General features: G+C 43.3%; 1 protein-coding gene across 1 annotated transcript in view; it reads left to right on the top strand.

Annotated features, from left to right (window-relative positions):
• Positions 1 to 22,638, top strand: part of TMC2 (transmembrane channel like 2) — a gene marked incomplete at both ends in the record, with an annotated part of 88,029 nt that overhangs the window by 47,365 nt on the left and 18,026 nt on the right. The window contains 9 exons of the mRNA XM_082670718.1: positions 3,143 to 3,241; positions 6,448 to 6,590; positions 8,821 to 8,968; positions 14,561 to 14,749; positions 15,867 to 16,046; positions 17,488 to 17,637; positions 19,601 to 19,729; positions 21,408 to 21,475; positions 22,289 to 22,528. Coding sequence (XP_082526844.1) covers positions 3,143 to 3,241; positions 6,448 to 6,590; positions 8,821 to 8,968; positions 14,561 to 14,749; positions 15,867 to 16,046; positions 17,488 to 17,637; positions 19,601 to 19,729; positions 21,408 to 21,475; positions 22,289 to 22,528 — 1,346 coding nt within the window. The remainder of the gene's footprint in view (positions 1 to 3,142; positions 3,242 to 6,447; positions 6,591 to 8,820; positions 8,969 to 14,560; positions 14,750 to 15,866; positions 16,047 to 17,487; positions 17,638 to 19,600; positions 19,730 to 21,407; positions 21,476 to 22,288; positions 22,529 to 22,638) is intronic.

Below are 22,638 nucleotides of genomic sequence, written 5' to 3'. Positions count from 1 at the left end.
CTCCATAGCCAAGGAGGAGACAGTTTTCCCCAGTAGTTACTGGGGAAATTTACTCTCACAGACTCTTTGCTTTCTTCCTGGGAGTTTTTGATTCCAAATAGATTTATTTCCATGAGAACAGATTACATTTAAAGGCTGTAGGCCTATGAGACATCACTAGAATTTTGCTATACAGTGGTCCAGAAAGGCAGTGTTTTGGGAAAGGTGAATAATTTTTAAAACACTGAGGTTTTTTATTTTCCTCAAAGAAAATATTACATTTTATATAATTTATATAAATTGATATAATTTATAAATATTTCCTATCAAGGGGACATTTGTTTGAAACAATGAAAATTTAGTGATTGCTGCATTCCAATGAAGCAGCCAAGACCTGAACTGTTCAGGAAAGAACACCTTGATTTGATTGGCAGGTGTTTGGGAAGCCGTCTTGGAGTAGGTTGGGAGAAAGAAGAGAAAGAGAGAGACAGGGAAAGAGTAGAACAGACAAGACTTGATGATAGGTTGGATAACAGCAGTTGAGAATGTGGGGTATCCTAAGATGCCCTTTAATTAGGATAGTGGGAAATTGGCTTCATGGGAATCTGACACATCCAAATTCACTGCAGGTAGAGTAGAGGAGATGACCTGTTTGTTCAAGGACACGGCTAACTTCAGGGCCCAAAGGTTTTAAGCCTAAACCTAATGATCAGATATTCCTATGGCTCATGGCTGTTTTAAGGCTAACCACCGTGACTCAGAGGGTCTAGGAATAAGAATATTAGAAGTGCTCAAATGTTAGACAACTTTAACAGAATTTTTCCTCATACTCATCTTCTTTTGCCACAAATCCTTGATACATTTTAATGGAATCAAACTTCTCTGAATGCTTGAGTGAATCTTGTTCGGCTTTAATGACAACTGCCTGCAGATCCCAGAATGCCTTCATGGTCCCAGGAGTGCCCTCAGTTATGCTGCAGGAGCTCGCTATCAAGGCCTTGCTACACGATGAGCTCATGTATTTCTTGTCTTAACATGGGCTGCATATGAAAATCACTTGGGGAGTTTTTTTTTAAATATGAAGTCCAATCAATTGAATCTGAATCTCTGAGAATGTGGCTCTGGTGTCCCTATTTTAAAAGTTCCTATGGTAGGCAGGCATCTGAGATTGCCGCCAGTGATCCTCTTCTCCTGGTAGCATGCCCTTGTATAATCAATCCCCTCCACCTGAGTAAAGCCTAGACCTTGTGGCATGCTTTTAACAAATAGAATGTAACCAAAGTGACAGGCTGTCACTTACATGATTAGGTTATAAATGCCTGTGACTTCCATGTGGCATTTTCTCTTGGTTCCCTTCTTGGCTCGCATGCTTTGATGAAGCAACCTGCCAGACTGGAGAGGCCCACTGGAACGGAACTCAGTGTGGCCTTTGGACAAGAGCCAGCAAGGAACTGAGGCCCTCAGTCCAACAGCCCATGAGGAACTAAATCTTGCCAACAATTACGGGAGTGCATCTGGAATCAGATCCTCCCCCACCAGGCCTTCAGATGAGACCAAAGCCCTGGCAGACATCTTGACTGAAGCCTGTGAAAGACCCTGAAGCAAAGGACCCAGCTAAGCCCAACCCAGGTTCCTGACCTGCAGAAACGAGGAGATAGTTTTATGGTAATTTGATATACAAAAATAGATGACAAATACAGCTCCCCAAGTGATCCTAATATGCAGCCAGGGTGTACATTGCTGGTGTACCTTAATTAATTTAATTAAATAATTCTTTAAAATATCTTGTAAGTTCTGCTCTAGGGGTCACATAGGCAGCAGTCAGTCAGTAAGCCTCATATGGGTACTTCCTCTAAAAATAACTATTAAAACTTTCAGATATATGCAAAGGTATAAAGAATGAGCCCATTTGCCTGCCACTAAGTTTAAAAATAAAAAATTACACACACGCTAGAGTCCTCCATCTACTTCTCCCCAATTATGTTACCCACATAACTCTCACAAGTAATCACTCTCCTGAACTTTCCATTTCAACTTACATTTTAAAATGTATTGGCTTAAAGTTAAATAACATAGTTTCTTTTTTTTAAAATCACTCATGTATCTGAAGTTATACTCCCCTTTGCATGATAGTGTAATTTTTTCCTCTCTCATTTACATTTGTTGATTCTCTGACATGTTGCATGCCGCAGCTAGGGATTCCGTGTGCTGCAACTAAAGATCCCACATGTGGTAACGAAGATCCTGCATGCCACAGCTAACACCCAGAGCAGCCAAATAAATAAATATTTTAAAAATATATATATGACTGAATAAACAGGAAGGCACATTCGTGGAAGGGAAAATTTAATATCATAAAAAAGATCAATCCTTCCTAAATCAATATATAAATTTAATACAATCCTTATTTTTTAAATAATTAAGGCTGTGAATCAAGTCATATATATAAAGGGGTATTAATAACAGAATTATGTACACATGAAGAACTAGAAATACTCCAATTAGTCCAACAGTAGGGGATTTGTAAGTAAGGTTATGGTATATACATGTGATTAGATATTTTAAAGTCATTTTATTTTGAAAAATACCATATGCCATAGGGAATTGGTCATAAAATAATATTAAGCTAGATAGTCAAGCTAAAACGTATATAAAACTCAGAAACTCTGAAAGGAAATACATGAATATTTAACAGTCATTATCTTTAGGATGTGAAGGTGACAGGTAATTTTTTAAACATTCTTCTATACTTTTTCACATTTTCTACAATGAGTATGTAATACTTTTAATTACTTTTTTTTTTTTTTTTTTGCGGTACGCGGGCCTCTCACTGTTGTGGCCTCTCCCGTTGCGGAGCACAGGCTCCAGATACGCAGGCTCAGCGGCCATGGCTCACGGGCCCAGCCGCTCCGCGGCACGTGGGATCTTCCCGGACCGGGGCATGAACCCGTGTCGCCTGCATCGGCAGGCGGACTCCCAACCACTGCACCACCAGGGAAGCCCGAGTATGTAATACTTTTAAAATCAGAAAAGTGATTAATGTTATTTAAAGGAAAAAGAATGGATATTCCTGCTCTGAGAAGAGATTTAGCCCACTATGTGCACATCTCCGTGTGTTTGTATCTTCTCCACGTGTAATTGTGTCGTTCTGTCCCAACACAAGGTGCTGATGGGCATGCCCTATGGAAGCATACCCAGAAAGACGGTGCCTCGGGCTGAGGAAGAAAAAGCCATGGATTTTTCCGTCCTTTGGGATTTTGAGGTACCAACATGCCAATGCACTTCCATTTTGTGATTGTGGATGAGTGTGAAGTGTTTAACTATTGGAAAGCCAGTGCTTTAACCAAATGGGATCCTAGCACTGTGCAAAATGAGCTAGCCAACCATGTCCTCCTAGACCCCCTTCGTGGGTCCTTTTATCACACACTCTGATAAACGTGACTTCCCCATGAGGCCACTGGTCCCCGCATTCTGCCAGATCTATGTAAGGTGATATTACACGATGGTTTTATCTCGGCATAACCACAGTAAGACCCCCGGGCTATTGCCAGTCCAGCCTTTCCCCAACCTTCACGTGACATCTTCAACTGAATATCCTACCTGCTTCTCAAGTCCAACAACTATCCAACCAAACCTACATCACTTTTTCCCATTTCATTTATTGGAACCACTGTTCATCCAGTCATTCAAGTCTGAAACCTGAAAGTCATCCCACATTTCCTCTCCTCACCACCACCCCTCACATCAAATCACTCACTAAATCTGAGCCTATCTACTAAACGTTTCTTAAACCAGTCTCCTTTTCTCCATCCCTCGCACCTCTCCTCAAACCTCACTGTTCCAGGACCACTGTCAGAATCTGCTACCTCTCCTCCCTGCCTTGGCTTGTCTCCTCAAATCTCCATTCCCTCTGCTGCCAGGTGACCTTTCTAAAATGTAAACCTGACCCTGTCACTCCCCACCTCCGATATTCATTTATTCCCACTCCCAGATGGAATAAAGCCGAGTGTTCTGAATTGTGTTTACAAAAGAATTGTTCATGACCTGGCTGCCCTCTACCTCTCCAGTCCCAGTCCCATGTCTGTCTAAGACCTCACACTTCATGCCTCAATATTATCAACTTTCGGGGAAGTCCAGTGCCTCCCTGCCTTTGCTCACGATCCTATGCCTGGAACATCCCTCCCTCTTTTTGGAATCCTCATACCCCCGTGCCTCTGGGGCCCTTGGTCTGCAGCTCCAAGGAGTTCCAGAGGCAGGAGGACTGGCAGTGGTGGTTCAAGCAACACATCTTGCTGCTGCCATCCTTCACTCTCATAGTCAGATTCAAGACACCTCAGAAATGTGCGAAAGTAAGTTGGAGTATTTTTCTAAGTCATTTGGAACAGGGGTGTTCCAAATAACTACTATACCACTAAGAATTACTACTACCACTATATGCTACTACTAAGAATTTCCTTTATTCTTTATTTCACCCAAGGGCTGCTGTTGAAATGTCCTATCCACTCAAAACCAACAATTTATTCAGCAACAATCCCATGTTGTATTTGTTGTTGTTGCCAAGGATAAATTTTTATTTTTCAAGTAAAAATTAAAATTTTGGAAAACTTATATCCATCACCATGACAGTGGCAGTTTCTCAGTAGTTAAATACTTTTCTGATGAGATCAATGGAGATATTAACAGAGTGATTTTTTTTATATTGTATAAGAAATGTGTCAACATTTGGCATATGTTCACAACTCAATGAACCATTACTTTCCAGATGACCAATACATGATGTTACAAAATCATGTGTGAGTAAAAGATCCCACATCTTGATAGTAAAAGACAGAGCAATAGATTTTTAAAAACTATATTTTGAGATAATTTTAGACTTACAGAACAGTTACATAAATAGTACAGAGAGTTCCCATATACCCTTCACCCATTCACCTTATGATAACATCTCATATACCCATAGAACAATTATCAAAACTAAGAAATTAATCTTGATACAATATTATTAACTAAAATATAGTATTTATTTGTATTTCACCAGTTTTTCCACTAATGTTCTTTTTCTATCCCAGGACCCAACTCACAATCTCACATTGATTTAATTGTCACATCTCCTTACTCTCCTCCGATCTGTGACTGTTCTCTATCTTTCAGTGACCTTGACACTTTTGAATAGTGCTGGTCAGTTGTTTGCCCCTGAATTTGGGTTTGTCTGATGTTCTCTCATGATTGTATTAAGCTTACGCATTGTTGGGGAGGTAGCGTGCCTTTCTCAGAGTGTCAAATCAGGGTTACATTATGTTGACCACTTGGTTAAAGTGATATCTGCCAGAATTTGGGCTTCCCTGGTGGTGCAGTGGTTGAGGGTCCGCCTGCCGATGCAGGGGACACGGGTTCGTGCTCCGGTCTGGGAAGATCCCACGTGCCGCGGAGCGGCTGGGCCCATGAGCCATGGCCTCTGAGCCTGCGCGTCCGGAGCCTGTGCTCCACAACGGGAGAGGCCACGACAGTGAGAGGCCCGCGTACCACAAAAAAAAAAAAAAAAAAATAGTGATATCTGCCAGAATTCTCTGCTGTAAAGTTAGTATTTTTCCCTTTTTAATTACTTAGTATTTGGGGGAGAGCAATGGATCTTAAGGTATGAAAAAGTTCATTATATGATTCATATTCCACATTGCAACTAACCTTTAAGAAATAACTATTTAGTTATTGGGTTGAGGTATGATATCGAAGAAGAAATAGCCCCAAGTATATGAAAAAATACTATTAAAATTTGGCTCCCCTGTCCAACTACTTATCTGTGTGAGGCCAGAATAATCCCGTTTTATATTCAGCAAAGACATAAAAGAAATGCTAAAATTATAAATTAATTTTACACCTAAATAATTATACCTAAAAAGTGTGCTAATTACACGTAAAGCCAATTATACCAAAAACCAAAATGAAACTTGAAGCTCAGGTTAGATTGTGAGCCTTATCACATAGTTTTCTTTAGAAGTTTTGAAATACTGAGAAAGTTCACGGACTCCCTTCTAGTTCCAGAGTGTAAGACCCTGAGCACTGGGTGGGGGTTGGAGGGGGAATTTGGAGCCGTGTGTGCATGTGCACACAGACACACACACACACAGACACACACACACAGACACACACACACACACACACACACACACACACACCCCTTATCCCTAATTTGTCCTGAATGTTAACAACACTCTCCTCCCCGTGCTGTGTCTCCATGCACTCTGTGTAACGGAGAAATAGACAGGAGAAAGACGAGGGGAGACGTGGAGACAGGCATAGACTCTGGGGCAACTGGGGGAGTGAAGGGAAGAACAGGAACATCGAGAACCCTTCCTTCCTCCCCTCCGGCTCCCATCACACCCGAGAAAGAAACCCCAGGTCGATGGAAGCGTCCGATGATGGTCACGTTGAGCTTACAAACCCAGAGCATTTGGCTTTGCTGCCCCACAGGGCTACATCAAGTATTCCGCTCTCTTCTACGGCTACTACAACAACCAGAGGACCATCGGGTGGCTGAGGTACAGGTTACCCATGGCTTACTTCATGGTGGGGGTCAGCGTGTTCGGCTACAGCCTGATGATCGTCATTAGATCGTAAGTATGACTGTCTCATTTACAGGCTTTTAATTTTCTTCCCAGAAACAGCCCACTCCTGTGGCCACACTGTGCCTACTTACCTTCTTGTTGGGGATTTAGAGAGAAAACAAGGAAACAAATAAAGCAAATGCAGATTGTCATATGGGGTATAAAAGACATAGACAGGGTAATGTGGGAAGTTCTGGGAAATGGGATAGACAAGTCCTTTAGAGGAGGCTGGGCACAGCACTTTAGACAAAGCAAGACTATGTGCAAAGGCCCTGAGGCAGCAAATATCCTACTGAGTCCCCAAAACGGTCAAAAAAAACAGTGTGGCTTGAAACGGAACATGGTACCCTAATTAAGGAGAGGCTGGAGAAGTTTCCAAGGCCTGTTTCTATTTTCCCCAGAGCCCAGTATCCTCAGAAAAACCCTCTGCTTCTCTGTCTAGCTGGCATGTGAGAACTGAGCTGGTGCCTACAAAGATACAATGAGGCTAAACCAGTGTATATGGCAGTGAGTAACCTTGGTGTCCTCTCCAGCCCCAACTCTACTTGTCTCTGTGGTCAGAAATGGCTTTTTAATATGTCTGTGCCTCTTAATTCATGTTCTCTGAAGAAAAACTTTGGCCCAGCCCGAACTGCCTTCTTCTAAGTCAGAGGACCCCAGTTAGCACAGACTGTGCAGGGTGGGGACACAGTCTGTGCACAGACCTGACCACCAGGCCCACTCACCCTTCAGCAGAGCCACAAGAGAAGAACAGGGCCGCTGTGTGTGCACAGGAAACAGAGCGCCCTTGAAGCCCGGCTAGAACCCCCGGAAAGCAGAAAGCGATGTGCGGGCCCAGCTGGGTTTTCTATCTCATCGTCTCAGGGGAAAATGCTGCTGTTTACAAGAGCCTGCCTGGCACAAGACAGTGACCACTAGGTGACATGTGGCTGCCCAGCTCTATCAAACAAAAGGAAAAAAAAAAAGGAGACAGGCGAGACAGGCTTGGTTTTATTCTTAGCCTTCACATTGCTATGTTTTTCCCTGCCAGATTTAAGGATGTGGAATGTTTCTCTGTTGAACCAAAAAATTAGCTAAGGCAACCAGGCCCCTGGAACTGCAAATCCCAAAAGCCTAACACATCAGATAGAGTCAAAGAGGGGCAACCCCACCCCCATTGTATCTGATGGGACCCCTGCCTGGGATTCCATGGTTCCCACAGGGCTGATCTCCAGGAAGCACAAAGAGAGTGATACCAACCAGGGCTCTTGGCTTCCTTAATCAGTAGAAATTGACTAGAGGTCAGATGAGAAATTCAGGCAAGCCTTTCCTGGGGCCGCTGCTGCAGCAGTGGAGGAGCAAGAACAAACAGCAGGTTCCCTTGCTTGCTCACTGAGGGGGGGAAAGCTTGTTTCTTATATGGGGTGAAGGTAGGGGCGTGTCCAGGGGTCAGGCCAGAGGTGTGGCTTAGGTGTTTTGCCCATTCCTTAGGTGGTGTGTGCAGGCATGCTCAGTACTCTGCTTTTGCTCCCAATGCCCTGTTTTTGCTCCTGGCTCTTCAGAAATGGCAGTTGGGTTTTTTTTGTTTTTTCTTTTGTCTTTTTGTATCTTTTGGGTCCAGAATTTGCCCCAACTGAGCATGCACACAGTTATTTTTAGTCCCATATAGTTTCTTTGTATTTTGTAGCTCAAGGAGAGGTGTGTCCAGCACTGCAGCAAAGGGTCCCAGGTCCCAGGCCTGTCTCAAGAGGATGAGGACAGGTAGGATGAAATAGGAGGCTATCAAGGCAGGTCCAAGGTACTTTCCTCCGAGCTTGCTTAAGAAAAAGATGTGCGTATTATCTGGTTGTAGTACTAACCGCCTCAGGGCTTATTGAATTTTACATCAGAAAAATATGATTTTTATCCAAGAAAACAGATGAATTAGAAGGGGATATTCTCTGTGAGAATGAAGAGTTCTAAAACATTTGCAGGTGAGTCAAGCTGCAAGACATCAGACGTCAGGGTAGAAAACATGGTTAGTGTTTTCTGTACCCTGCAGACTCCTTGTTACGCAGTTGACACCATGTGTGCTCGCAGGGGACTCTGAATTTGGGGGGAAGGTGCTCTGGCTATCGGTAGCCTGATTCAAATCCATCTTGGCTCTTTCCCTTCACTGGATATCTGCCACCTGTGCCCAAGACTAGCTTAGGCCAGGTTCCTTTGGGCTGACACAGTAGACACAGGGGCAGACATAACAACAGCAGTGTGCACCCTACAGGATGGCCGGCAACACCCAGGGCAGCACGAACGACGGGGAGAGCGATAACTTCACATTCAGCTTTAAGATGTTCACCAGCTGGGACTACCTGATCGGGAATTCAGAGACGGCCGACAACAAATACGCCTCCATCACCATCAGCTTCAAGGTAGTCGCTTCAGGGCCATTCCCACTTCCCGGGGGAACTTTGGGTCCCTCCTCTCATTGGGAGACTTCTCCCAGCTGGGGCATGGGAAATAAGATCCCTGATTAATTTGTGGTAAGAGATTTACCAGAAGTGGGAGCATAGCTCTCAAGCCTTCAAGAAAGAATGTTCATGGCTGGTACCCACCATCTGTTTCTTAACATGGCAGAGAATCATGGAGCTGGTCCCTGGTTCTGCCTCTTTCCTCATGGAACTGCTTTCTGCTGGAGGAAGTGAAAGGACACACTTGGGGCAGCCGTTCTCAACATTTACACATGTTTGCATGATCTAAGGAACATTAAAAATCTTCTGGGCCCCACCCCTAGAGATTCTGGTGTAATTGGTCTGGGGTGGGGTCCTGGCATTGGTTTTTTTGTTTTGTTTTGTTTTGTTTTTTTGCGGTACGCGGGCCTCTCACTGTTGTGGCCTCTCCCGTTGCGGAGCACAGGCTCAGCGGCCATGGCTCATGGGCCCAGCCGTTCCGCGGCATGTGGGATCTTCCCGGACCGGGGCACGAACCTGTGTCCCCTGCATCGGCAGGTGGACTCTCAACCACTGCGCCACCAGGGAAGCCCCTGGCATTGGTTTTTTAAAAAATCCCCCAAGAACACCCACAAAGAGTTGAGAACCCGGTTTGGGGGTGTGGGAATAAAGGAATCAATTAAGTGTACAACTCCACACTTAATTATCTATTAATTTGTTCACAAGAGAGATATGAGGTGGCCTACAGAATATAGAACGAAAACAAGCCTGAGGGTGAGCAGATGAATGAAGGCAGAAGCAGTGCACATCTCACTTTTCCCTCCATGACTGTAAAAACCATTCAGAGTTCTTATTTATTTATTTATTTATAACATCTTTATTGGAGTATAATTGCTTTACAATGGTGTGTTAGTTTCTGCTTTATAACAAAGTGAATCAGCTCTACATATACATATATCCCCATATCTCCTCCCTCTTGCTTCTCCCTCCCACCCTCCCTATCCCACCCCCCTAGGTGGTCACAAAGCACCGAACTGATCTCCCTGTGCTATGTGGCTGCTTCCCACAAGCTATCTATTTTACATTTGGTAGTGTATATATGTCCATGCCACTCTCTCACTTCGTCTCAGCTTACTCTTCCCACTCTCCGTGTCCTCAAGTCCATTCTCTACGTCTGCGTCTTTATTCCTGTCCTGCCCCTAGGTTCATTAGAACCTTTCTTTTTTTTTTAGATTCCATGTATATGTGTTAGCATACGGTATTTGTTTTTCTCTTTGTGACTTACTTCACTGTGTATGACAGACTCTAGGTCCATCCACCTCACTACAAATAGAGTTCTTTTTTTTAAATTGAAGTATATTTGATTTACAATGTTGTGTTAATTTCTGTTGTATAGCAAAGTGATTCCATTATACATATATATTCATTTTCATATTCTTTTCCTAGGTTACTACAAGTTATTGAATATAGTTCCCTGTGCTATACAGTAGGACCTTGTTGTTTGTCTATTTTGTATATAGTAGTTTGTATCTGCCTAATCCCAAACTCCTAATTTATTCCCCCCTTTCTCCTTTAGTAACCATAAGTTTGTTTTCTATGTCTATGAGTCTGTTTCTGTCTTGTAAATAAGTTCATTTGTATCATATTTTAGATACCACATATAAGTGATATCATATGGTATTTGTCTTTCTGTTTCTGCCTTACCTCACTTAGCATGATGATCTCTAGGTCCATCCATTATTTCATTCTTTTATATAGCTCGGTAATATTCCATTGTGTGTGTGTGTGCGTGTGTGTACGCCACATCTTCTTTATCCATTCATCTGTCAATGGACTCTTAGATTGCTTCCATGTCTTGGTGCTTATAAATAGTGCTGCAATGAACATTGGGGGTGCATATATCTTTTCAAATTAGAATTTTTGTCTTTTCCAGATATATGCCCAGGAGTGGGATTGCTGGATCATGTGGTAACTCTATGTTTAGTTTTACTATTCTCCACAGTGGCTGCAGTTCCCACCAACAGCATAGGAGGGTTCCCTTTTCTCCACACCCTCTCCAGCATTTATTATTTGTAGACCTTTTAATGATGGCCATTCTGACAGGTGTGAGGTGATACCTCATTGTAGTTTTGATTTGCATTTCTCTGATAATTAGCATGTTGAGCATCTTTTCATGTGCCTGGTGGCCATCTGTATGTTTTCTTAAAAACCATTCAAAGTTCTAAATAGTCCTCAAAAAAAAAGATAAATAAAGTTCTTGATAGTCCAATGCTTCTCCTGTCTGATCAGTCAGACTTTTTTACCCCAGAACCTTGCAGAGGTCAGATCTACACCGCAACGGTGCTTGGTTGTCTTGCCTTCTTCTCTCTCTTCTCTCCTGGCCCTTCTGGGAGGAGAAGTGGGCTGCTGCCCACTGATACCAATCGTTGCCTACAGAAGACAGGTACACCCACCAGGGACAGGGCTTGGGTTCAGCAACTCACTACATGGGTTTCATGAGCCCCAGAGTCAGCTTGGCAGTGAGTAGAGCAGGGAGCGGGCTCAGTTCTCCTTCTCCTTCTCCTTCTCAGCAATGCGAAGTCTGTGGTGGAGCATCCAAGGGCAGGGTAGGGGTCAACAAGGACTTTGACCCTTCCTTCGGGACCACTAGAGAGAGACAAAGAAGGTCAATGCCTGTGAAACACTTTGAACATATGGGAAGGAGAAGGCTTCCCCTCTGAGTCTGTTAAAAACCACTTATATAACAGGACACATGTCGTGAGAACTGTGTGCGTTAATGTATACTAACTACCTGATGAGTTAGTTGAAACTGAACCCGAACACAATAACTGTTAATTGATTGAAAAATCTCCTTCCTTCTCCCAAGGCAATAGAAATAAAAACAAAAATAAACAAATGGCACCTAATCAAACTTACAAGCTTTTGCACAGCAATGAAAACCATAAACAAAACAAAAAGACAACCTACAGAATGGGAGAAAATATTTGCAAATGATGCAACCGACAAGGGCTGAATTTCCAAAATATACAAACAGTGCATACAACTCAACAGCAAAAAAACAAACAACCCTATCCAAAAATGGGCAGAAGACCTAAATAGACATTTCTCCAAAGAAGACATACAGATGGCCAATAGGCACATGAAAAGATGCTCAACATCACTAATTATTAGAGAAATGCAAATCAAAACTACAATGAAGTACCACCTCACACGAGGTGGAGAAAAGGGAGAAAAGGGAACTTTCCTACACTGTTACTGGGAATGTAAGTTGGTGCAGCCACTATGAAAACAGTATGGACGTTCCTCAGAAAACTAAAAATAGAATTACCATACGAGCCAGCAATCCCACTCCTGTGCATGTATCCAGACAAAACTGTAATTCAAAAAAGATACATGCACCCCCTATGTTCATAGCAGCACTATTCACAGTAGCCAAGACATGGAAACAACCTAAATGTCCATTGATAGATGAATGGATAAAGAAGATGTGGTACAATGGAATACTACTCAGCCATATAAAAGAACAAAATAATGCCATTTGCAGCAACATGAATGCAACTAGAGATTATCATATTAAATGAAGTAAGTCAGAAAGAGAAAGACAAACACCATATGATATCACTTACATGTGGAATCTAAAAAATGACACAAATGAACCTATCTAGGAAACAGAAAGAGACTCATGGACATAGAGAACAGACTTGTGGTTGCCAAGGGGGAGAGAGGTGGGGGAGGAATGGGAGTGGGAGGTTGGGGTTAGCAGATGGACGCTTTTATATATAGAATGGATAAACAACAAGGTCCTACCATATAGCACAGAGAGCTATATTCAATATCCTATGATAAACCATAATGGAAAAAGAATATTTTTTTAAAGAATGTATATATATATATATATATATATATATATATATATATATATATAACTGAATCACTTTGCTGTACAGTAGTAATTAACACAACATTGTAAATCAACTACACTTCAATTTAAAAAAAATCTCCCAGGTACTTTGGTGTCCGGGAGACCTCATTTTCCATCCTGGCTCTGCCATGTACTAATTGTGTCTTTCTATGAAAAACTTACTAATGCAGGATACAAGGTTAATAATAAAAAATCTATTGTATTTTTATACACTAGCAGCAAATAATTAGAAAATAATTTAATTCCATTTTCAATAAAATGACATAAAGTACAAAAAATTTCAAGGAATATAGATTTAACAACAACAACAAAAAAATGTGTGACTGCCTACACCAAAAAGTCCAAAACATTGCTGAAAGGAATTAAGAAACTCTAAATAAATGGAAAAATATACCATGCCCATGGATTAGAACAGAGGTCAGCAAACTACGGCCCAGGGTCCAAATCCAGCCTGCTGCCTTTTTTTTTTTTTTTGCGGTACGCGGGCCTCTCACTGTTGTGGCCTCTCCCACTGCGGAGCACAGGCTGCGGCCACGCAGACTCAGCGGCCATGGCTCACGGGGCTAGCCGCTCCACGGCATGTGGGATCCTCCCGGACCGGGACACAAACCCATGTCCCCCGCATCGGCAGGCGGACTCTCAACCACTGCGCCACCAGGAAAGCCCTGCCTCTTTTTGTAAATAAGATTTTATTGAGACAAAGTCATGCTCATTTATTTATATATTATCTATAGATGATTTCATGCTACAGAGACATAGTTGAGTAGCTATGAGAGAGACCACGTGGCTTGCAAAACCAAAAATATTTGCTATCTGGTTTTCTAATAGAAAAAAACTTGGCCAGAACTTTTTAATTAAAAAAGCCAGCCCCCTGGGCTTCCCTGGTGGCGCAAGGGAATATAATTGACATACAGCACTGTATTAGTTTAAGGTGTACAGCATAATGCTTTGACTTACATACATCATGAAATTATTACCACAGTAAGTTTAATGAACATCCATCATCTCATATAGATACAAAATTAAAGAAATAGAAAAAAAAAATTTTTCCTGTGATGAGAATTCCGGATTTACTCTAACAACTTTCATATATAACATACAGCAGTGTTAATTATATTTAACATGTACCTTACATCCCTAGTACTTATTTATCTTGTAACTAGAAGTTTGTATCTTTTGACTGCCTTCCTCCAGTTCTCCCTCCATCCACCCCATCCCACACCTCTGGTAACCACAAATCTGATCTCTTTTTCTATAAGTTTGTTTGTTTGTTTGTTTGTTTGTTGAGTATAATTGACTTACAACACTATGTTAGTTCCTGTTATACAGCAGAGTGATATTTCTCTACAATTCAAAATGACCACCATGGTAAGTCTAGTTATAATATGTCACCCTACAAAGATATTACATAGTCATTAATTATATTTCCCACTTTGTACATTTCATACTCGTGACATTTATTTTTCACCTGGAAGTTTGTACCTCTTAATCTCCCTCACCTATTCAAAATATATTTTCTTAAAGAAAAGAATTATCCATATACCACCCCCTCTGAATTCTTTCATTTCTGGAAATATAGAAAGTAGTAATCTCAAGGAACCCAACAACAGTGGTTTCTTGTTATTATTCACATCTCATTTTCACACATCAAGGAATCAATAGTGGATGAACAAGAGAGTAACAAAGAAGAAAATGTCCATCTGACAAGATTTCTCCGTGTCCTGGCCAACTTTCTCATCATCTGCTGTTTGTGTGGAAGTGGGTACCTCATTTACTTTGTGGTGAAACGATCCCAAGAATTCTCCAAAATGCAGAATGTCAGCTGGTATGAAAGAAATGAGGTGAGGAGGGCATCTCTGCTGAAGTGAATATTTCAGGAAAATACTGAAATTACCCTGGTTCCTATGCCATTCAGCTGAATTATTGAATTCTGGACTATTGGACTAATTTTAAAAAGTGAAATTACATCGCTTATAAATCAATTGTCTAGTAATGCATGGGTGTGATTCTGGGCTTCCTTTTCTGTTCCATTGGTCTATTTGTCTATTCTTGCACTAATAACACACTGATAAACTATGGCTTTATAGTATGTCTTGATATCTGACAGAGTGAGTTCTCTCATCAAGATCCACAATAACACACATTAAGGTTTTATTGCACTTGCATTGAATCCATAAATCTCTCCTGGGAATTTGACATCTGTGGTAGTTGGCAAAAATAGCTACAAATTCTTCCCATCCTTGTATCCACATTTTTTTGCAATGTGGTTTTCTAGTTCCTCCCATGAAGAGGTGGAATCTGTTTCCCCATCCCTTGCCTTAGTCAGTGAAACAGTAGCAGCAATGATACAAGCAGACTTGAAAAGTGCTTGTATTTTAGAACTTGCTCTCTTGGGAACCTGAGACCTCCACCATGTGAATGATGCCCAGCTAGCCTCCTAAATGATGAGCGGCACATGGCCCAATTATCTCATCACCTTAGGTGACAGCAAATCCACCACCAGATGTGTGAATGAAGCTGACCCCAAAGGCCACACCCTGCACCACATCCCTCTACTGTTGGTTCCGTTCTGTGATCTGAGTTTCTGGTCTTGCATGCTCCTGAGATGAGGAGATTCTTACCTAGCTCACAGCTTTTACAGAACACAAAGCACTGTCCCATATGTTAATTCATTTACTTCTCAAAGATAGTTTGCTATTTTTATCAATGCTAATAACAGCAATCGTGGTGACAACCAGTCACAGAGCAGTTAGGACCTGTGGAACATACACTGACTGCTCAGGGCTTGTTGGTGCCTTCGCCAGGGTCATAGAGCAAGTTGTGGAGACCCCGGGGCATTTCCAGAGGCAGAGGAGGGGGCAAAAAGGAGATGGAGATGCATGGCCCTGGGGGTGCAGAGATGGTGGAGAAGCAAGTGATATTGATGACAAAACTAACCCAGCTCTCCCAATTTCTCAGGTAGAAATTGTGATGTCCCTGCTTGGGATGTTTTGTCCCCCTCTGTTTGAAACCATTGCTGCCCTGGAGAATTACCACCCACGCATTGGACTGAAGTGGCAGCTGGGACGCATCTTTGCACTCTTCCTGGGAAACCTCTACACGTTTCTTTTGGCCCTGATGGATGACGTCCACCTGAAGGTAGAGACCACAAACATCCCCCCAATTCCTAGTGCCCACCAAATTTCTTTTTTAAATATAATAATTTCCTTGTGCATAATTTATATCAATTTAAAATTTTTTGGAAAGGTCAGAAAAATAAAATGAAGAAAAATATCACCAGATTCCTATGACCCAATTGTTAACATTTTGCTTCAGTTCTTTACTGTCTTTTTCTTAGGCTTTTTCACATCATCTGCATGTCATTTGGTACCCTTAATATTTTATCTGCAGGCTTTTCCATATTGTTTCTTAGCTACCATAAATGTTTACCAGCCCAGTATGTGCCCACTGAGATGATAAGTCATGGTTGAGTTAACCTTTCATCACTGCTCACCAGGTGGATATAGCGTACCCACCAAGCCAGGCCCTGGGGGTACAGCAGAGAGTAAGACACGGTCCTGTTCCAGGGGAGACAGACTCATTCATCGAAGCATGCTGGGGCAGGTGCTTCAGTGGGAGCAAGCCCCGGGCAGTGTGGCAGTACACAGGAGGGGCTGCAAACCCCACCGTGGGGGATCTTAGCAGACCTTGGAAAAAGCAGAGGGAACAGCTCATGCACACAGGGAACTATGAGTTAGCTGAACAATAGAGTGGAGGGGAAGAAGTGAAAAGTGAAATTGGGGGAAGGGCCAGATTATGATGCTCCTCTTTCCCACACGTCCCTCCTCATGAACTTTTTCCTGAGGTTAACAGGAAGCTACTGGAAGTTTCTCAGCATGGAAGTGACTGGATCTGACCGTTGCCTGCTCTCCATCTTCATTTCTTTTCCCTCCTACCCTAGTAAACTCCTTCACCCTCCTGAGCCTCACATTTCCTCCACGGGGCAAAATTCTCTCTTGCTTCTCTCTCCATCCTTCTCCCCGTGTTTGACTAGTTGACTAATCCTCCTGCGGTGTGGCTCAGATGTCACTGCCCCCAGGAAGGGCCCTGTTGTCTGATGTGCATTTCCTCAGTCCCCAAAGAAAATTTCCCACAGCTCTTATCACTCTGGTCTGTAATTGTCTGTTCATCTCTGTCACTTACTAGACAGTGAACTTTCTGAGGAAAGCTCCGTTCACTCCTGTGTCACTCCTGTTCACTCTTGTGTCACCATTGCCTTATAGGCCCAGAATAGACGCTGAATAAATTAATCTCAAAAGAACAATGAGTAACTGAATGGATGGACAAATGGATGAAGGGACAGATGACTAATAACAGAGAAGAAAACTTCCTGGAAAAGACCCAAGGACTTTAGCCAGTTGCCCCCCTCTCCTCTATAGATTGAAAGGCTGGGAGGGCATTTCTGGAGAGACCTGTTGAGGGGTAGGGCAGGGGCTAGATGGTAGGGTTGTGGCATATGCTGGCTCTATTTGTTGTTCCTGTAGAAACATTGGACCTTCCCTGGCTCCTTCCAACCCCACATCTCCATCTTCCATTCTAGCTTTCTAACGAAGAGACAATAAAGAACATCACTCACTGGACTCTGTTTCACTACTACAACTCCTCGGGTTGGAATGAGAGCATCCCCCGGCCACCCCTACACCCTGCAGATGTGCCCCGGGGTTCTTGCTGGGAGACAGCTGTGGGCATTGTGAGTAGTTACGCTCTCCTGAAAAGATGATCCCTGTTCTCAGTTCTTCGTTGTCCCTTCTTGATGTTTCCATTTTTAAGCCACCAAAATGTCAAGCTAGCATTTCTTAGGAAAGTTCCACCTTTTCACATTATCTTTTTTTCAGTGTCCCAAACATTTCTCTCTGTGCTTCATCTAGCAGTCTAATACCACTTGGATTTATTTGGAGTTTTACTGCAGATTTCACTGAAAGCCTGAGGTTCTCCACCTGGAAATCATGAATACAACTCCTAAAAGTTGTATACAAGATTTTGTGTGTATATGCATCTGTGCATTTTTCTGTAAAGAGAATTAAAGATTTTCATTAGATTGTCAAAAATTAACAACGACCATTTCCCCTTATCCACTTTCACTACTGTTCCTGTAGCTTACACAGTGTGGACTTCAAAGGCTAGTGTTCTTTGCCTTCCTAGGCAGAAACTTGAAGTATTCACAGGTAACACAGGGATCAGCTGCCTTCTCTTCCTCAACTCCATCTCTTTGCATGGGGTTTCTATTCACCTGCCACCCCTGAAGAATCCATGCCCATAGAGCATTGGACAACAGTGTTCTTAACGGAGGTTGATGAAGTCCCATAGAGGAGAGGATTATATCACACACTTCATCAAACACTGCCTACAAGTCCAACAGCAGATATTTTCCTGAGGCAGGGTTTCCTTTCCACGGGGTCCTGGGGGCTTTTTCTCCCTGCTTCCTTCACAAAAGGCTCAGACTCATGACTTCTCATCTCCTCCAGTCTAAATTCCCCCATTCTCTTCAAATCGTCCTCATCTTTAATATGTAGAGCAGCTCACATTTCTAAACCCATCACAGTGTGTAACAGAGAAAACCTTCAAGTCAGTGAAACCTACCCTCTTTAGAAGACAAAAGAGAGTTCGTTACCTATATGATTCCTTTGGAATATTCTGCTATAGAATTTCTCTTTTCCTTCCTCACATCTTGGAAGGCATCTCTCTTGCCCTCCTCCCTGAATGCCCATCACTGATTAAAACTTGTTTCCTTCTGAGTTTGTTGGTAATGATGGGTTTGAGGCATAATGTCCTGCTCACCTATGTCCACCACCACCTTCACCCCAGGCCCCAGAGCATCACCTTGCATAGACGTGGAGACCTGATACAAGTCAGTTTGTGTTTTACTTAAGAGTAAGAGTCTGAATTCTTGTTAAGGAAAAACCCTGAAAACTCATCAGCTGTTCATCCAGCAAGCATTTATTAATCATCTTGGAAGATACAAAAATGAATAGAGCAGACCCTGTGTCCCCTGGGAACTCCAAGTCTATTAGATGTCTTAAAGATTGTGATGAAGTCGGGTAGATCTTTCCAACTTTTCAAAAAAAATTAATAAATTATATGTACTCTACACATCAAAGAAAACTTTGTTCCTTTGCTTTTGGCTCTTCTTCTATGTGCCTCTGTGAAAAACCTACATTATTTTCTCTACATACCCCCCAAAAAAAATCCAGTTAGCAGAGGGTGAAGAAAACCAGCAGCTGTCCCCAGGGACAGCGGTCAGATTCAGTCTTAGCTGCGGCAGCTGGCACTTCAGAGCAGATGGGGGAAGCAAGGAGTGAGCCTTCAGATCCTACATCTATGCAATAGTGCTGATAACTACCAAATACTGGGTATTGCCAACTGCTAGGCAATTTGCATACATAATCACTAACTTTCCCAGTAACCCTGCAAGGTTAATGTATCAACTTCAAAAGGTTCAGAGACTATTCCAAAGCAATGAATTAGTAACTTGTAGAGCTGGAACCTATAGTAAGCATTTTTCAAAGCATGGGGTCTTTTATCTGCACGACCATTAATCAGAGGGTCACAGAGAAGAATAAGAGTGGGTGGGGGAGCGTTGGCATGCAGTCAGTTGGGAGAAGCAGGCATGGTCAAACCCTGACCATCCCCTTTCTCTATGTTCCTCCTCGCAGGAATTCATGAGGCTGACAGTGTCGGACATGCTGGTAACGTGTATCACCATCCTGCTGGGGGACTTCCTGCGGGCTTGCTTTGTCCGGTTCATGAACTACTGCTGGTGCTGGGACCTGGAGGCTGGATTTGTAGGTCACCACTTCATGGACATTGTGCAGAAAGGCGTTCCAATCATCCTTTCTGTTACAGTCAGATGCATTCTGTGCATTTCTTTAGATGCTTAATGACAGTCTCTACTCTGTGGAGTAGTATTTCATTTTTTCTAAGCAGGACATAAAATCCAGTAGATAAAAAGTATTTTTTGGTTTGTTTGTTTTTTTTGCGTTACGCGGGCCTCTCACTGTTGTGGCCTCTCCCGTTGCGGAGCACAGGCTCCGGACGCGCAGGCTCAGCGGCCATGGCTCACGGGCCCAGCCACTCCGTGGCATGTGGGTTCTTCCTGGACCGGGGCACGAACCCGTGTCCCCTGCATCGGCAGGCGGACTCTCAACCACTGCACCACCCGGGAAGCCCTAAAAAGTATTTTTAATATTTTCAAATGTTAAATTTTAAATTCCCAAGATTTAACCCTCCTATATTTGGATTCTGCATGTTTCTTCCTTTAATCCACGCTCACCTGACTTTCCTTCTCTCTCTCCTCACTTTGTTTTCCTCCTTCTCTCATTCTTGTCACTTTTTATCTCCATTTCTGGAAGACAAATTGGGAAGCAGGTTTCAGGTGGCCTCACAAGGACACCGACTACTCCCTAATGCTCACACACTTTATGTTCTTTCAAACAGTTGACAAATTTCCAAAACTCTGAAAATCAGAGTCAGGTTGAAAATCTGCATCTGGCTGAGGTGGTTCGTTTCCATGAAAAAGAAGATGACAGTGGGGTTTCCTTGGTGGTGCAGTGGTTAAGAATCTGCCTACCAATGCAGGGGACACGGGTTCGATCCCTAGTCCGGGAAGATCCCACATACCATGGAGCAACTAAGCCCGTACATCACAACTACTGAGCCTGCGCTCTAGAGCCCGCGAGCCACAACTACTGAAGCGTGTGCGCCTAGAGCGCATGCTCCATAACAAGAGAAGCCACCACAATGAGAAGCCCGTGCACCGCAACGAAGAGTAGCCCCTGCTCACCACAACTAGAGAGAAAGCCTACGTGCAGCAGCAAAGACCCAACGCAGCCAAAAATTAATTAATTAATTAATTTGAAAAAATGATGAGAAGGAGAAAAGAGAATTGGAGGATTTATTTATTTTGTTTTTAAAGCTTTCTTTACATTTGACTCCTCATTTAATTATTTGCATTTTGTTATTTATTTGATTTACTCCTTGCTTATAATTTCAAGTTACATTTCTGATTAGAACATTGGTAAAATGTTCTCTTGGGGCCTCCCAAGAACACACTGTCAGCCTGCAGGCCATAAAAAGTAAAAATTCTCTCTCTGTTTTTTTTTTTTTAGTTTGGCTATGCTGCACAGCTTGCGGGATCTTAATATCCCAACCAGGGATTGAACCCAGACCCCTGCAGTGGAAGTGTGGAGTCCTAACCACTTCACTGCCATGGAATTCCCAAAAAATTCTCATTATTTTCATTGGAGAAGACACTGAAGAAAGTTTCAAGTTTGAGAACTTGAAAACTCTTTTTTAAAATTTGAAAACATGTTAAAGAAATAGAAATCTGAATCTAAGGTTCCTCTCTGGTCACCAGAGCAGGCTCTTTGGGATGGAGTGGCTTGGTCAGTTGCCCGGTAGTGGGGTCTGGCTGACACGACCTAACAGACTTTCTCTCTCTCCTCTCTCTCTCTCTCCCTCCAGCCCTCATATGCTGAGTTTGATATTAGTGGAAATGTGCTTGGTTTGATCTTCAACCAAGGAATGATCTGGTGAGTTATCAATTTCCTCTGGTGATCACCTCATTTGGGGAGTCAAAAAGCTGGAATCCCAGGCTTTGCCTTTCAACCAGCTAGAGAGAGGCTAGACAAATCATCTGGCCTCTCTGAGCTCCCTTCTTTTGCTTGAACAGGACTAGAGGAGAACCAGGACAATGTCTGGCCTACCCACTTGCTACCATATATGTAGAGAGGGGAGAGAAGAGCTAGGGAGAGAGAAGGAAAAAAGGAAGAGGGAGGAAAGAGGGAGGAGAGAGGGAAGAAGGAAAAAAAAGTCGGGTGGGAAAGAAAGAAGAGAAGGAAAAGGAGGGAGGGAGAAGGAAGGGGAGGAAAGGAAAGAGAGGAGGGAGGGAGATAAATGAACTGAGGAACTTCCCTCTGAGAGGGAGTTAGAGGAGGCTGCCTGACTTCAGCCAAAGGCTTTCAAAGGCTCATAGCAAGCCAATGTCCAATTCTTTTAAGTTAAGGACGTCAAATACTTTTCTGAGCAGCAGTGCTGTTTCATGGACACCATGGAGAAACAGACAAGAGGCCATGTAATTTGCTCCATGCCTGGCGGTGGGGCAGTGGTAAAATCCTGGCCAGAACCCAAGCCAGGAATGCTCAGAGAGTCCCTGTCCTGAGGAATGGATGGCTATGGCTTGGTGATAAATGTCCTGGTTAAATGGGAGGCCCCTTCCCTTGGGACCTACAGAGAAAGCAACAAGGCCTCCTGCCCCTAGCCCATCAGTCCCGTTTCCTTGTGTCGTCCTTCCCCGGCCTCTTCTGCTGTCGAGCCAACCAGGTGTGCGGTCTCTGCCCTTCCAGGATGGGCTCCTTCTATGCCCCAGGACTGGTGGGCATCAACGTGCTGCGCCTGCTGACCTCCATGTACTTCCAGTGCTGGGCAGTGATGAGCAGCAACGTCCCCCACGAACGCGTGTTCAAAGCCTCCCGATCCAACAACTTCTACATGGGCCTCTTGCTGCTGGTGCTTTTCCTCAGCCTCCTGCCGGTGGCCTACACCGTCATGTCCCTTCCACCCTCCTTTGACTGCGGGCCATTCAGGTGCACAGCCTCGGTTGCAGGAGGGCACCTCCTCTCCCAGGGCAGTCTGCTCAGAGATCTCAGGCTCAGAATTCCAGTTCTGGTGTCACGTCAGCCTGCGAAAGGCCATG

This window comes from Grampus griseus (genome assembly GCF_964374135.1).
Source record: "Grampus griseus genome assembly, chromosome: 14".
Lineage (NCBI taxonomy): Eukaryota > Metazoa > Chordata > Mammalia > Artiodactyla > Delphinidae > Grampus > Grampus griseus.
This window is presented reverse-complemented; position numbering and strand designations above follow the sequence as displayed.